At 39.2% G+C, this 14,733-nt stretch overlaps 1 long non-coding RNA gene and 1 gene segment (V, D, J or C); both read left to right on the forward strand.

Moving 5' to 3' along the window:
- Positions 1 to 7,816: 7,816 nt before the first annotated feature.
- On the forward strand, positions 7,817 to 9,580 carry LOC143726748 (uncharacterized). The gene is made up of 2 exons (XR_013198985.1): positions 7,817 to 8,081; positions 9,439 to 9,580. It is a non-coding gene; the product is annotated as an uncharacterized LOC143726748 (long non-coding RNA).
- A 683-nt stretch (positions 9,581 to 10,263) lies between these two features.
- Positions 10,264 to 10,951, forward strand: LOC143726716 (Ig kappa chain V-III region PC 7183-like). The segment is given in 2 exon segments: positions 10,264 to 10,416; positions 10,503 to 10,951. Coding segments are annotated over 2 exon segments (390 nt in total).
- Positions 10,952 to 14,733: the final 3,782 nt, after the last annotated feature.

Genomic DNA, 14,733 nt, shown 5'->3' on the forward strand with positions numbered 1-14,733 from the left:
ATACTCGTTTCTTTTAGTGATGAAACTCTGTCACTCGATTGATCAGAAAGTCTGAACTCTGAACCAGAGACTCATGCAGAATAAAGAAGAAATGATTTCTAAACTTGTAAAGAAGTGAAAACACACTCAACGGATCATGAGAATAAAACACATTAAAGGCCATAAACTGGATGAGTTTCGTCTGCATGTTCATGTTCATGTGTGTTTTCCTCCAGCTGGTTTTTGCTCAGAGAGTCACTTTGCATCGACACGTGTTTCAGCTCTCCGAGTGTTTATAGCCTTCAGACTCACACACTTTATAACACACGGCTGTTTACCACGGTACAAACCCATCAAACACCATGAATCTCTTCAGCGGCTTCATCTGGATTCTGACAGCTTTTATTCCAGGTAACAGAAGTCAAAGCTCGTCATTTCTGAGTCTTTAAAGGAGAACTCCGGGCAATTTTTAAGTTAATCTTGATCGTTAGACCTTTGTGAGTTCTGACTATAGAAAAAAACCGAACCGGATTGGTGTTTGCTACGCGGAGCTGCGACCGCGAATGCCCAGAGCTCCCCCTCAGCTAAAACGGCAGCTATGGGGGCATCGACATAAAGAGCGTTTTTGAGCCTCTTAACAGACACAAAATGCAATTAAAATGTCTGTCCAACATGAACAGGGACCCTACATGTGAACAAGATGCGTTTAGCAACTTAGCCATTGTTTCAACTCACCTAAATAGTCTTTTAGACGGCAAGCTGCAGTCTCGCGCTGCAGTCCCGTGCTGTAGCCGGAAAAGGTAAACAATGTCCAGGTGGGAGGAGCGTTGATCATGTGCGACGAGTTATGATCAGAGTTGCTTACAAGTGAAGAAGAAATGGTTCGTGTTTGTGCCTTCCGAATTGTGACAACAGAATGCGAAAATATAAGAGCTTAAATTTTCTTCGTCTTCCTTTTCATGACCTTGAGATTCTGCAGTTGTGGCTATAGTTGTACTTCAACTTGATGTGCAAACTCCCGTAGAAGTACTACGCGCTAAAGAATACCGCATTTGCAGTGAACACTTTGACAAGGATGACTACACACACTCAACACAGCGGGGCCGTTTGAAGAAAAATGCCATTCCATGTACGAAGACTCGTCGCACATGATCAACGCTCCTCCCACCTGGACTTTGTTTACCTTTTCCAGCTACAGCACGGGACTGCAGCGCGAGACTACAGCTTGCCGTCTAAAAGACTATTTAGGTGAGTTGAAACAATGGCTAAGTTGCTAAACGCATCTTGTTCACATGTAGGGTCCCTGTTCATGTTGGACAGACATTTTAATTGCATTTTGTGTCTGTTAAGAGGCTCAAAAATGCTCTTTATGTCCATGCCCCCATAGCTGCCGTTTTAGCTGGGTGGGAGCTCTGAGCTCAGCTCCGCGTAGCAAACACCAATCCGGTTCGTTTTTTTTTCTATAGTCAGTACTCACAAAGGTCTAACGATCAAGATTAACTTGAAAATTGCCCGGAGTTCTCCTTTAATGTTCATTTCATTTGATGAAACTCATATAATGTTGTTTTCAACAGCATCCAGAGGAATCACTGTAACTCAGCCTGAAGTTGTGACTGTTTCTGAAGGACAAGAAGCCACTATAAACTGTAAAACTGATACTGGGATATATAGCTGGGGTTTAGCTTGTGCTGCAGCTCCAGTCTGACACACACACACACACACACACACACACACACACACACACACACACACACACACACACACACACACACACACACACACACACACACACACACACACCCCAGTGTCGCTGTGTTCAGGAGATCTCTGACCTGCAGGACGAGCACAGAGGAATCACACTTTTCTTAAGGATTCAACACTAAACTAGGAGAAATTCTCCAACAGCGAGAGAAACAACACACACTCACTGAAGAAGAAAACAGTCAGAGAAAATCACATTATTATTCCATAAACACATTAATGCACACACACTCCTACACATGAAACGAGAAAAGTTCAGAATATGTTTCATATTCTGAAAAATAGGCTGATTAATTAAGAAATAAATAAAAAAAAAACTGCGAAAAGACTGTTGTGTGTAAATGTAACATCTTTGAAGCTCTCAGCAATCACAATTTAAAGTTTTATTGAGCAAAAATGATTAAATGATTAATTTTATTTTGGTTAAACAAGTTAGAAAATGAAGATTTTGACTGAGAAAAACCTCAATGACAGTGTATTGCAAAGCTCTGCCGTTCACACACACACACATCCCGGTGCCAGTCGGTGGCGCTGGAGAGACTGGAGCTGAAACAGTGTGTATAAGGCCAGACGCTGCTCTTGGACTCTCAACATCACTGACGTCACACACGGACTGAGCGTAAGAGTTGTATGCAGGGTTTGAAATTAACTTTTTCACTAGAAACTAGTAGCCTGGGAAAACCGGCAAATTTAGATTTGCTCTGCAAGTTAGTCTGGCGAAGAGTCCATTCAAGCTCATTTCCAATCTGTACAAATCGAGGCACCAATCACAAACGTTAAGGCGGTCTTTACAAGATGACGATCGATCTGATTGGTTTTAATGTCTATCCAATTGCACCCAGAGGCATTTGAGCGACGTCCGTTGGTGACGCCCCTTTGGAAGTGAGCTGTGAATGAACCTTCCCCAGACCCTCAGTTCAGTTCAGTTCAGTTCAGTTCAGTTTCAGTTTATTGTCCCCTAAGGGAAACTTGTCTTGCAGCCAGGTAAACATACAGGTAACACAACAGGTACACACCACATACACATACAATTAAACAACACAAACTACTAATTAAAAACTTATACACTACTACTCATCTAGGTCAAAGAATTGTGCAAATTTAGCAACCTAATTGCACTTGGTATAAAGGAGTTCTTTGTCCTATTGGACTTAAAACAAGGGACTCTAAATCTCCGACCTGAGGGGAGGACCTCAAAAGAACAATGAAGGGGGTGATTTACACAGTCCAATATGGCATCTGCTTTCCTCATAACCTGCCTCTCATAAATATTTGTCAAGGAAACCTGTGGACAGCCTATTAACTTACCAGCCACCTTCACAATATGGCTGAGGTTATTTTTCTCCCTCAGGCTGATGCCCCCATACCAGGCAATAAAAGCAAAAGAAAGGACAGATTCAATAAAAGATTTATAAAATAAAGACATGATAACCTTATCAACATTAAAAGAGTTAAGCTTCCTTAGGAAGTACAATCGTTGCTGTCCCTTTTTGCAGATCATCTCTGTGTTTATGTCAAATTTGAGTTTACTGTCTATCACAGTACCCAGATATTTATACTGCTCTACCACCTCTATGCTGATTCCTTTTATATAGGTGGGTAGAGGAGAACCAAGTTGTTTTCTCCTAAAATCTATGAGCATATCCTTGGTTTTAGAGGTGTTAAGCTGGAGAAAAGACCTGTCGCACCAACTGACAAACTCTTCTGCAGTAAACTGACAATAACTGTATCATCAGCATATTTCAGGATGTGTCTATTGCTATAATGGCTCCTACAATCGTTAGTGTAGAGAATGTATAGTAGAGGTGAAAGTACACAACCCTGCGGAGAGCCAGTGGAAGAGACACGCCTTTCAGAAAGACAACCATTCACCTTAACTCGCTGTGTTCTATTTGTTAAAAAATCCATAATCCAGCTCACAAGATTACTCTCAATATTAAATTCTGATAATAATTTACTGACTAAAACATGTGGCTGGATAGTATTAAAAGCAGAAGAAAAATCTAAAAACAAGAGCCTGGCATGTGTACCAGGACCCTCTAAATGACTATAAAGGAGATTTAAAAGTGTAATCTGGGCATCCTCTACCCCTCTGCTAGCCCTATATGCAAATTGCCCGGTGTCCAGGGCCCCACCCACCCTGAACAGCAGAAGCCGCTTTACTATCCTTTCAAATGACTTCATGACCAGTGAAGTCAATGCCACTGGTCTGAAGTCATTTAATGTGCCTGCAGAGTTGCCCTTTGCCACTGGAACAATAATAGACTCCTTCCAAGCCATTGGGACCCTTCCCTGTTCCCAGGACATCTCAAAAATGTCAGCAAACACCCCACAGAGTTGCTCTGAACAACACTTCAATAATTTCCCAGTAATTCCATCTGGTCCTGGACTCTTATTTACCTTAATTCTCTTAAATACGGACCTAACCTCCTCCTTTGTAATTGAGAAAGGTATAGATTCTACCTGAGCCTGTTCCTCAGTTATTTTCTGTAGTTTTTCCGAGAAGTCATGAATATCAAAACGTGAAAAAAAGGTGTTCAGCGCTTCAGCTAACTCGCTATCATTTTTATACATTGGCAATTGGACTGGTTTATTATGTGTTTTTTGCAAGCCTATCATTGTTTTCACACCATCCCATGCTACCTTCAAGTTGTTACTGCCCAGTCTTTCCTCTATCTTATTTTTATATTGCAATTTAGCCTTCTTGGTTTCTGCTCTGACCTCCTTAGTTGCCTCCCTAATTTCACGCTCATCCCCCTTATGAAAAGCCCTATGTTTTTTCATTAACACTTGTTTCAGTGAGCTAGTGACCCATGGCTTATTATTTGCATACACTTTGACATGCTTTTTGGGAATAATAGAATCCACACAGAAAGAAATATAACAACATACAGCATCAACAAGCTCATCAATATCCGAAACAGAGTTAATGAAGACAGACCAATCGGTGCAATCAAAACAACCTTGTAATTTCAGAACAGACTCATCCTCCCAGATCTCAATCTCTCTAGTTTTAACTTCCCCCCTTTTAAGCATAGGTCTGTACACCGGGGTGAGATTGATAGTACAGTGATCTGAGGATCCTATGGGAGCCAGAGGGGAGGCCTTATAAGCCTCCTTAATTGAACCATAGCACTTGTCCAAAGTCTTATTTTTCCTAGTTGGACATGTGACGTATTGATAAAAGTTGAGGGTTTTACTCAGTTTGCAGTTATTAAAATCCCCCATAAGCAGACACGGGGCATCCGGGGAAAGAGATTGAAGTCTTTGAGTCACTTTGCGAATGATATCGGCAGCAGTTTGTGTGTTTGCTTTGGGGTGAATATATATTACAGTCACAAATATCTGGGGAAATTCTCTCGGGAGATAGAACGGGCGAACGGAGATGGAAAGCAGTTCGATGTCAGGAGTGCATATCTTTTCCCTGACGGTGATGTTGCTACACCACCGCTGGTTTATGTATACACACACACCACCACCCTTAGATTTCCCTGTGACTTCTGCGTCTCTATCCAACCTAATTGGCGCCCCAAAGCCGCTGATCGATAAATCCGTGTCGGTGTCTTTAGACGACAGCCACGTCTCACTGAAGGCCATAATACAGGCGTTCCTGTATTCCTGTAAATAGTTTGAGTTTGCTTGAAGCTCATCAATCTTGTTTCTGAGCGACTGAGCATTTGCGAGTATTATTGAAGGGAGCGGAATACGGCGTATTTTTTGTCGTTTTAACCGAAGTCGGACGCCACCTCTCCTTCCTCGCTTCCTCTCTTTGCGAGAGTATTTGCGATCATTTCCAGGAGACCTACGCCTAGAGATCTCAGCTAGAATGTCTTCAGATACAAGCGGGTCCAAATATATATTTCCCATACACGGATTGCCCCATCGCATCAAACATTCTCGAGAATATGTCCTTACCGGCTCACTTTGCTGGCTGCGTTCGCCTTGGACATAGTAAATCCATAAAGTCCATAAGATGACAGCGTAGTATATCTCCATGGCGACTGCTTGAATGAACAATAGTATCTAGTCCATTTTCATCAAACAGCGAATCAAAACAGGAAACTTAAAGCACTTCTGACAAACAAAACGCAGTCAACCAAACACACCTGCTGCTTGTCGCTACAGCTAGAGTAGCGCCACCCCTCTCTCTGAGTAACTCAGTTACGACTGAGATGGGTCTGATTTTAACCAGGCTAAGCCAATTTGGCTACTAAATTTTCAAGTTACAAAAAAAGAAGAAGAAATAAACCAGATTAACTACGTCACAGTTTATGCATAGCCTATATTGCTTAGAAACGTGTGTGTTCAGTAAGCCAGAAATGCATAGATTCTGCACAATACGCTGTATTTAATAGATCACGGTGACTCACGAGTTGAGTATTTCCACTAAATCCAGACAGATTTGGCTTACACGGACTTCCCCAGCAAAGTGAGTAAACATAGAAACATGCCAAATTGGCTAGTGATTTGACAGCATTACCCGCCAAAGTTCATTCATAATTCATAATTTCAAACCCTGGTTGTATGAAATTCTCTGTTATGAAAGCCCCTCAATCATTCTGAAGGCCAGGACTCAAGCTCTTTCAGTGAGACGCTGCTGTATCAACACTGTGGGATGACCGTCCTCCGCTGAGCAGAATCAGGATCTGTGACAGTGAAGGACAGTAAACACACTGTCTCTGATGGACATCTGAGTTCAGGAGTTTCCCTCCTTTGTGTCTCATTTCTCTAACAACATCAAGAATGTCTTCCTTTCCCGTGTAAGAAATGGACGTCTACATCTCGGCTGTACTGGACCAGAGAAACACAATGTCTGTTCTCAGAGACTTCCGATCTCTCCACAACAAACTCTTTCATCGCAGGAAACCATTCCTAGAGTCATCCGAGGCATCCAGCAGGAAGACAACATCTCTAACCGGTCTATGATCCTGAGAAACACACATCACGGGTCAGATTGGAAAGCAATGATTAAACAGCATTAAAGCATCAGCTGTCATTGAGCATCAGTTTTACAGACTAGAATCTACTGAAAAATACAAATAAGGGTTCAAAATAAATAGCACATTCAAGCCCATTTTCCCAAAAATGGGTAAGTAAAAAAAAAAAGTAAGTAAGAAAATCGCAATTACTTTTAAAATGATTATTTGCTGATTTACTTACTGCCATCATCAGTTTGGTGTCGCTGCTGAAAGTGAACCACAGTGAAATAAACTTATAGATCAGCAGAAGAAAAACCTCCTGAACGCTTCACTAACTGAACTTCACACAGATCAACAACAAACACACAAACTCACTGCAGAAACTCACGGACTTCACCGGCTTTATGAAGATCATCATTACTGACAGAAAGAATAAAGATTACTGAATTACTAACTGAATATGTTTATATCATGTGTGACTCACAATCAAACTCAGTTATTCAGTGATTGACAGAGACTCGTGTGTGTGATGATCCTCATGTCTGTTCATAAACTGCAGGAACACACATGGATTTGGTGTCAAATTTGGGGATTAACAGCGACGTTTCACTCCAACTACAATAAAAATATTCTCACAGTAGATATTCAGATTAATATACTGAAGTTGGTCTTAATGTATTCAGAAATTCAACAATGTTTAACAATTTGGCTATTAAAAGATTGAATATTATAAATAAGACTGATTTTACTAGATGTTCTCACTTCAGTAATTGTGTTTTGTGTCTGTTAATGAGTGACTGTCTTCAGGGAAATGATGTGGAGTGTGTTTGCATATTGATCAGATCTTCAGTGTGTGAGAGTGTTTATAGTGCTGTGAGTTTAACACTTCATCACTGACACACACAACAATCTCCATCAACATGACCTTCATCATCATCTTCATCTGGACTCTCACAGCGTTTGCTCAAGGTTTGTAGAGCACAAGTTTGATATTAATTCATTTCTTCAAGTATATTGTCAAAGTTTTGAGTGTATTTTCTTGTTGTGTGTTTCAGAGTGTAGAGGACAGATCACCGTCACTCAGAGTCCCTCAATAACAGCAGAACAACCAGGACAAACTGTGACAATCAAATGTAAAACCAGCACAGACTCCTAAACTCCTGATTCATCGTGTAAACCGCCTCCAGTCAGGAACTCCATCTAGATTCAGTGGCAGTGGATCTAACAGTGATTTCACTCTGACCATCAGTGGAGTCCAGACTGAAGATGCTGGACATTATTACTGTCAGAGTTATCATGAAACCGACAGTGGTGATTATGTGTTCACACAGTGATAAAGAGTCGTACAAAAACCTCCGTCAGTCAGAGTCACAGTGACTGAACTGAAACTGCAGCTGCTCAAACAGTTTCACACTCAACAGTGTGGATATTAAATTAATCATAAAGCTTTAATAATTTTTTTTAGAAAATGCTAAATACTTTAATCTATAACACTCTTAATCTTATATTTATCTATCACTATATCTATAATTTGTCCGCATGTTCTTGTTTCATCATGTTTCTGCAGGTGTTTTCATGCTCCACTGACTGAAGTTTATTTATCAAATGTGAGCTAAAGCCCTGATCTAATGAAGGACCTGAAACAAAAATGACACAAAGAACAACTCAAAGACACAATTATATTTTATTTAATGACTGAGTTTTAATAAAGTCACACAAACACACACACACACACACACACACACACACACACACACACACACACACACACACACACACACACACACACACACACACACACAGACACAGACACAGACACACACACACACACACACAGACACAGACACAGACACACACACACACACACACAGACACACACACACACACACACACACACACACACACACACACACACACACACACACACACACACACACACACACACACACACACACACACACACACACACAGATGCAGACGAGAGCGACTGAAGCTGATGTGGAGACGTGACGCAATTCCCTTTATATCTTGTTTTCTCTGTTTAAGCGTTAGGAGTTAGTGTATTTTTATTGTACTTTCTTTTCTTTTGTAGCTTATTTAGTTTCTCTCTATTAGTTTGATGGTTTGTGTTTGTTGTTTTGGCCTTGCTCTCTCTTGAAGACTTGAAATCCTCACATTTGTAGAATAAAAACTAGTTTTTGACACTGAGTTGTTTTTGGTCGTTGTTAAAGCGCTGGAACTGAAGCTCGCTGTCTCCACACATCACTACATCTATTATAACTTTATGCTTAATTTCTACAAATATAGAATCAGACAGCTCTGATCATTAAGAGAAAATACTATTAAGACCATAACCATCTTTACAGTGTTAACTGACAAACATTCAATGTGTCTAATCACACACACTTAAAAACACTGAACAAACTGAGAGTGCATCTTTTCTACAGTCAAACCAAAAAATATTCTCATATTGATATATATATCATCATATTTTCATCATATTTTATTACCATTTTATAGCAAATAAACTGATAATGTGAGAAATGTTGAAGGTGTCTGAATACATTTTGGTTTGACTGTATATATTCTATAAAGTATAACATCATCAGTTTGGTGTCGCTGCTGAAAGTGAACCACAGTGAAATAAACTAATAGATCAGCAGAAGAAAAACCTCCTGAACGCTTCACTAACTGAACTTCACACAGATCAACATCTGTAACATCTGTAACATCTGTAACATCTGTAACATCTGTAACATCTGTCCTTCTGTACCAGCAGACGAAGCCTCGTCCCTCAATGTCTCCAGAGACTCTGTTATTCCCGGACTTCATTTCCCAGAACTCCTGCTCATTATTGATCTGTTTCAGCGTATCTTGGTTCGTTTAGTTCATCACTGTCTATTAAATGTGTTTTGCCTGTATTCAGTGTGAAGTCTTGTTTGTTCTGGTGTGTGTGTTACTGTCTGCATTCTCGTCAGTCTCTTTGTTTCTGGTGATTCTCTCAGTCTGAGTCTTGGGTTTCTCGTTCTCGTCTGCATCTGTGGATTTTGTTCGGACTGATAACGTGTGTTTTGACGCTCGGCCTGATATGGACTATGACTTTGGATTATACTTGTAAATAAACTGCATTTGTATCCTCACTCTCTGCTGAATGCTGTTTCCACCATCAAAACATCACAACATCAAATCACTGACTTCACCGGCTTTATGAAGATCATCATTACTGAATTACTAACTGAATTTATTAAAGTTAACATGTTCATATCATGTGTGACTCACAATCAAACTCAGTTATTCAGTGATTGACAGAGACTCGTGTGTGTGATGATCCTCATGTCTGTTCATAAACTGCAGGAACACACATGGATTTGGTGTCAAATTTGGGGATTAACAGCGATGTTTCACTCCAACTACAGTAAAAAATATTCTCACAGTAGATATTCAGATTAATATACTGAAGTTGGTCTTGTAGATTTAATTAATGTATTCAGAACTTAATGATACAATTTTTAACAATTTGGCAATTACCGTAAAAGATTGAATGTTATGAATAAGACGTTGTGTTTTGTGTCTGTTAATGAGTGACTGTCTTCAGGGAAATGATGTGGAGTGTGTTTGCATATTGATCAGATCTTCAGTGTGTGAGAGTGTTTATAGTGCTGTGAGTTTAACACTTCATCACTGACACACACAACAATCTTCATCAACATGACCTTCATCATCATCTTCATCTGGACTCTCACAGCGTTTGCTCAAGGTTTGTGGAGCACAAGTTTGATTTTAATTCATTTCTTCAAGTATATTGTCAAAGTTTTGAGTGTATTTTCTTGTTGTGTGTTTCAGAGTGTAGAGGACAGATCACCGTCACTCAGAGTCCCTCAATAACAGCAGAACAACCAGGACAAACTGTGACAATCAAATGTAAAACCAGCACAGATGTGTACAGATGGGATGATGGGGATGAAGGTTTATTCTGGTACTTACAGAAACCTGGAGAAGCTCCTAAACTCCTGATTTATTATGTAAAAGACCTCGAGTCAGGAACTCCATCTAGATTCAGTGGCAGTGGATCTAACAGTGATTTCACTCTGACCATCAGTGGAGTCCAGACGGAAGATGCTGGACATTATTACTGTCAGAGTTTACATGAGACCGACAGTGGTGATGATGTGTTCACACAGTGATAAAGAGTCGTACAAAAACCTCCGTCAGTCAGAGTCACAGTGACTGAACTGAAACTGCAGCTGCTCAAAGGAGGATCTGAAATAACATCATCACACTTGCATCTGAAATAAAACCATATAAATTAATCTGACACTCTTAATAATTATAGAGGTCAGAAAGAGATTTTGTGCTCTTATAGATCAGTGACACATTTGAGATCTGAGTGATTTCACTTTGCCATATTTGCCGCCTTGCATTAATAATAGATCTTAATTTTCATAATACTCAGTATCCTAACATGTCATTTGTTTATTATTCACTGTATTCATACTATATACTGCAGACAGTAAGAGTTTTATATTAGCTTCCTGTATTAATTGTAGCCCTTGATCAACAGTTCAGTTTAAGGCAAGGCAAGTTTATTTATATTGCACATTTCATACACTATGGCAAAAGTGCTTTACAGAAAGGAAATAAAATAATCACAAAATAAAAGCAAGGAAAATTAAAACAGTGATAAAAGAGATATATGATACAGTTAAATGAATTAAAAGATTAAAAAGATGATACATAGATAAACTTCTCATCTGGCAAAACACCGGTGTATCATATTTCCACAACTCCCAGTTTTACTCCCAGTGTGTGTGTGTGTGTGTGTGTGTGTGTGTGTGTGTGTGTGTTTGTGTGTGTGTGTGTGTGTGTGTGTGTGTGTTTGTGTGTGTGTGTGTGTGTGTGTGTGTGTGTGTGTGTGTGTGTGTGTGTGTGTGTGTGTGTGTGTGTGTGTGTGTGTGTGTGTGTGTATTCTGTCGGCGCGTTTAAAGCCTTGTTTATACTTTCTCCTGGTATGGCGTGTGGAAAGTGCCTTGGATTTCCTACCGAAGGAGACAGTCGTGTATTTGTACGTGAGAGAAGGAGTACGTCGCACCACAGACGCGTGACACTAACGTCACCACCACAATATATTAATGTCTTATCCTCATGGTTTTTTTCTATCTTTCTTATCAATCATTGTTAACTTTTTTCTTTTACTTTCCTATGTGTTCTTGATACATGTTGTGTAGAAAGTCTGCAACCTTTCAGTGTGACTTGATTAACTGACCAAATCTGAATGATTATTCCTGTGGCCAATCTCTGTGTTTGGATATAAGAAGCCTCTCTCTGACACACACATGTCCTGTGAGGAATTGTTGAGTTGTTGACAATAAGTTATTTTGATATGTTTGATATTTATGAATAGGCCTACATTAAATTCTAGTTTGTTTAGTTTCTTTGATCCTACATATTAATTTAATTTGGTAAAGCTGATTTTAGATGTATGATTTTAAACATGCTAATGTGTTTGTATTACATTAATTGTTTCTATTTTATTTATGGTTTTATAAGAAACTAACAATAACCATCACTTGTCATCAATGAGAAATGTCTACTCCTACATGTTAAATAAACTGGGAGAAAAAGACAGATGACTGAATGAGTTTTAATGGGCATCATTTCAGCAACAGCCAAATCAGCCTAAAATTCCTTCAAAATTTCGACATATTGTGTATTATATACAAAGTTGTCTGTAATTCTCTGTTTAGCATAATGATAACATTTTAAAAAATGACTCACATTAAAAATTCCTCACTTTCTCCTAGAGATTAAAGACTATGTGCAAATTATACACCATCAGTTGCTATTTTATGTCATTTTCACAATTATTAACAACAACTTTAAAGATGAACACATAAATTCAGTAATTATAATCTATCAACATAATATTCTGGAATGTGACATTCTGAGTTTTACTTTTAATATCTTCAGCAAATATTGATGGAATTTACAATGGGCGAATACTATAGCTCACAATATCAAACTTTATGCAATATAGTTTTCAGGTGAAGGCGACAAGAAAGTATTTTAATAGCCTGTTATTATTTTCAAGAAATCTACAATGACAAAATAAATGACTGGAAAATAGGCTTTTAATCACAAAATACATATTTTTTGGTCATAAAGATAGATCTAAGTGAAAAATAGCCTTTGACTTAAATTCATATAACTATGAGGCAATAATAATTGGTTAAATTAATGTATCAAAAGCAAGTAATCATATTGTTTAAGTGAACAACACTATTAAAATACATTAAGAAATGTATAAACAATAAACATATATATCTCATGGATTATCAGAAATGCCAGCAGAGAGCGCCGTCGCCTGTTACACTTGTTACACTTTACATCAAGAGCAAACCATTGTTTATCTAATGTTTCATTGCACTTATCCTGTAATATTTGGCCACATCTTTATGATAGAAATGCTACAGCCACTCATTTCTTGAACAAGAATGTGAGCATTAGAACATGCAAACTCAGAGCAAGGGTTTACAGTTTTATTTTGAAACCTATTAAATTGTTACAAATCAGTTCAACATCACAAGTTTCGTCCACATCCCCAAATGCACGTTATTGCAGTAAAAAGAATAAAAATACCGTAGCATAGAAAAAAATAATACAAGGACTGTAAATGGTTTTGCCACAAACTTAACTCTGTTGAACAGAACAGTATAAGAGGGATAAAGGGATAGGGATCTTTATGTCCCAAACATGCATTTCATTTTCTTTCAACTTTGGAACATAAAAATTGCATGGACACTTATGGAAGACTTTTCCATGTCCCTCAAAAATATGATTTCTGGGATTTTTTAAGATAAATACAATGGGTCATTTCAGAGAAATTGTGAAAACTCTTGAAACCAATACCATTTACAGTACAACTCACATATTTATCTGTTTTCCTGTGTCTTTTCCAATGTTGTTGTTGTTTTTTCTTGGTCGCTCAGCATTTTTCAGTTTTTAATTGTCATTACTTGAAGCCACTGTTTGTGTCTGCTTGCTCACTTTTAGGAAAACAGTGTAAATGAATGGTAACGATAGACTGATATTGATTTATTGTATGGGTTGTCATGTATAATCTCTTAAATTCATCATTACTAATAGAAGTTGTGGGTTGTCAGAATAGTAGGTTCATTAAATATATTACTAATAAAATTCAGAGTAGTCCACATGTTCATATTGTGATCCAATGTGTAGCACCTGCTCCAACACAATACTTAATCTACTGGAGATGTAGGTTTTCACGGAGTGTGAAGAAATATAAAATTAGAACGGAGACCAGATATTGAGATACAAAAAGCCGTCACTTTACTACAAGACAAACAACAATACACAGAACAGTTATTCAGATGAAGGAAAATCTTTCAAATGACAAAAGGTAAGTAAAGTCTTCTTCCCTCTTGTAGGGATTCCCCAAATACAAGGCTAGAAAGCCGCCATACTCCTCCTGCTCCAACGCACCGCGGAGGAAACCGGTTTGTTTCGCAAAAAGTTAACAATGATTGATAAGCGTTAAGCGACGACAATGAGCTCCCAGCACAGGAGCCTGGGACAAGAACCAAGGCTTCTTCCACATAACTAGGGCACGTAAGCATCGCCGCGTGACCCTGATCATGGAGTTGTCCCTCGGTGAAACCCTTCGGTCCTGAGCCAGTACTGCAGGGTCTCGTGTACAACAGGACAAAAGGAATCACGCTGGACGCTGCTGCCATCAGACCCCACAGTCTCTGAAACTGTTTCACAGTGAGTGACTGGCCTAGCTTTATTCTTTTCACAGCCGATAGGATGGACTCTATGTGTGCCGGTGAGAGGTATCCCTGCATCGACACTGAGTCCCAAACCACACCTACAAAAGTGGTCCTCTGTATTGGAGAAAACACACTCTTTTTGGCGTTTAGCCGTAACCCCAACTCTATCCCGTGGGCGAGAACGACATCTCGATGCCGAACCGCCAACTGATGCGACTGATCGTGAAAGTGCGGGGTGATAGTGCTAGGCCGAACGGAAGAACTCGATATTGGTAAGCTTTGCCCCC

The sequence above is a fragment of the Siphateles boraxobius genome, unplaced genomic scaffold (assembly GCF_051911475.1).
Source record: "Siphateles boraxobius isolate OS27281-9 unplaced genomic scaffold, OSU_SipBor_1 12, whole genome shotgun sequence".
In the NCBI taxonomy this organism is placed as follows: domain Eukaryota; kingdom Metazoa; phylum Chordata; class Actinopteri; order Cypriniformes; family Leuciscidae; genus Siphateles; species Siphateles boraxobius.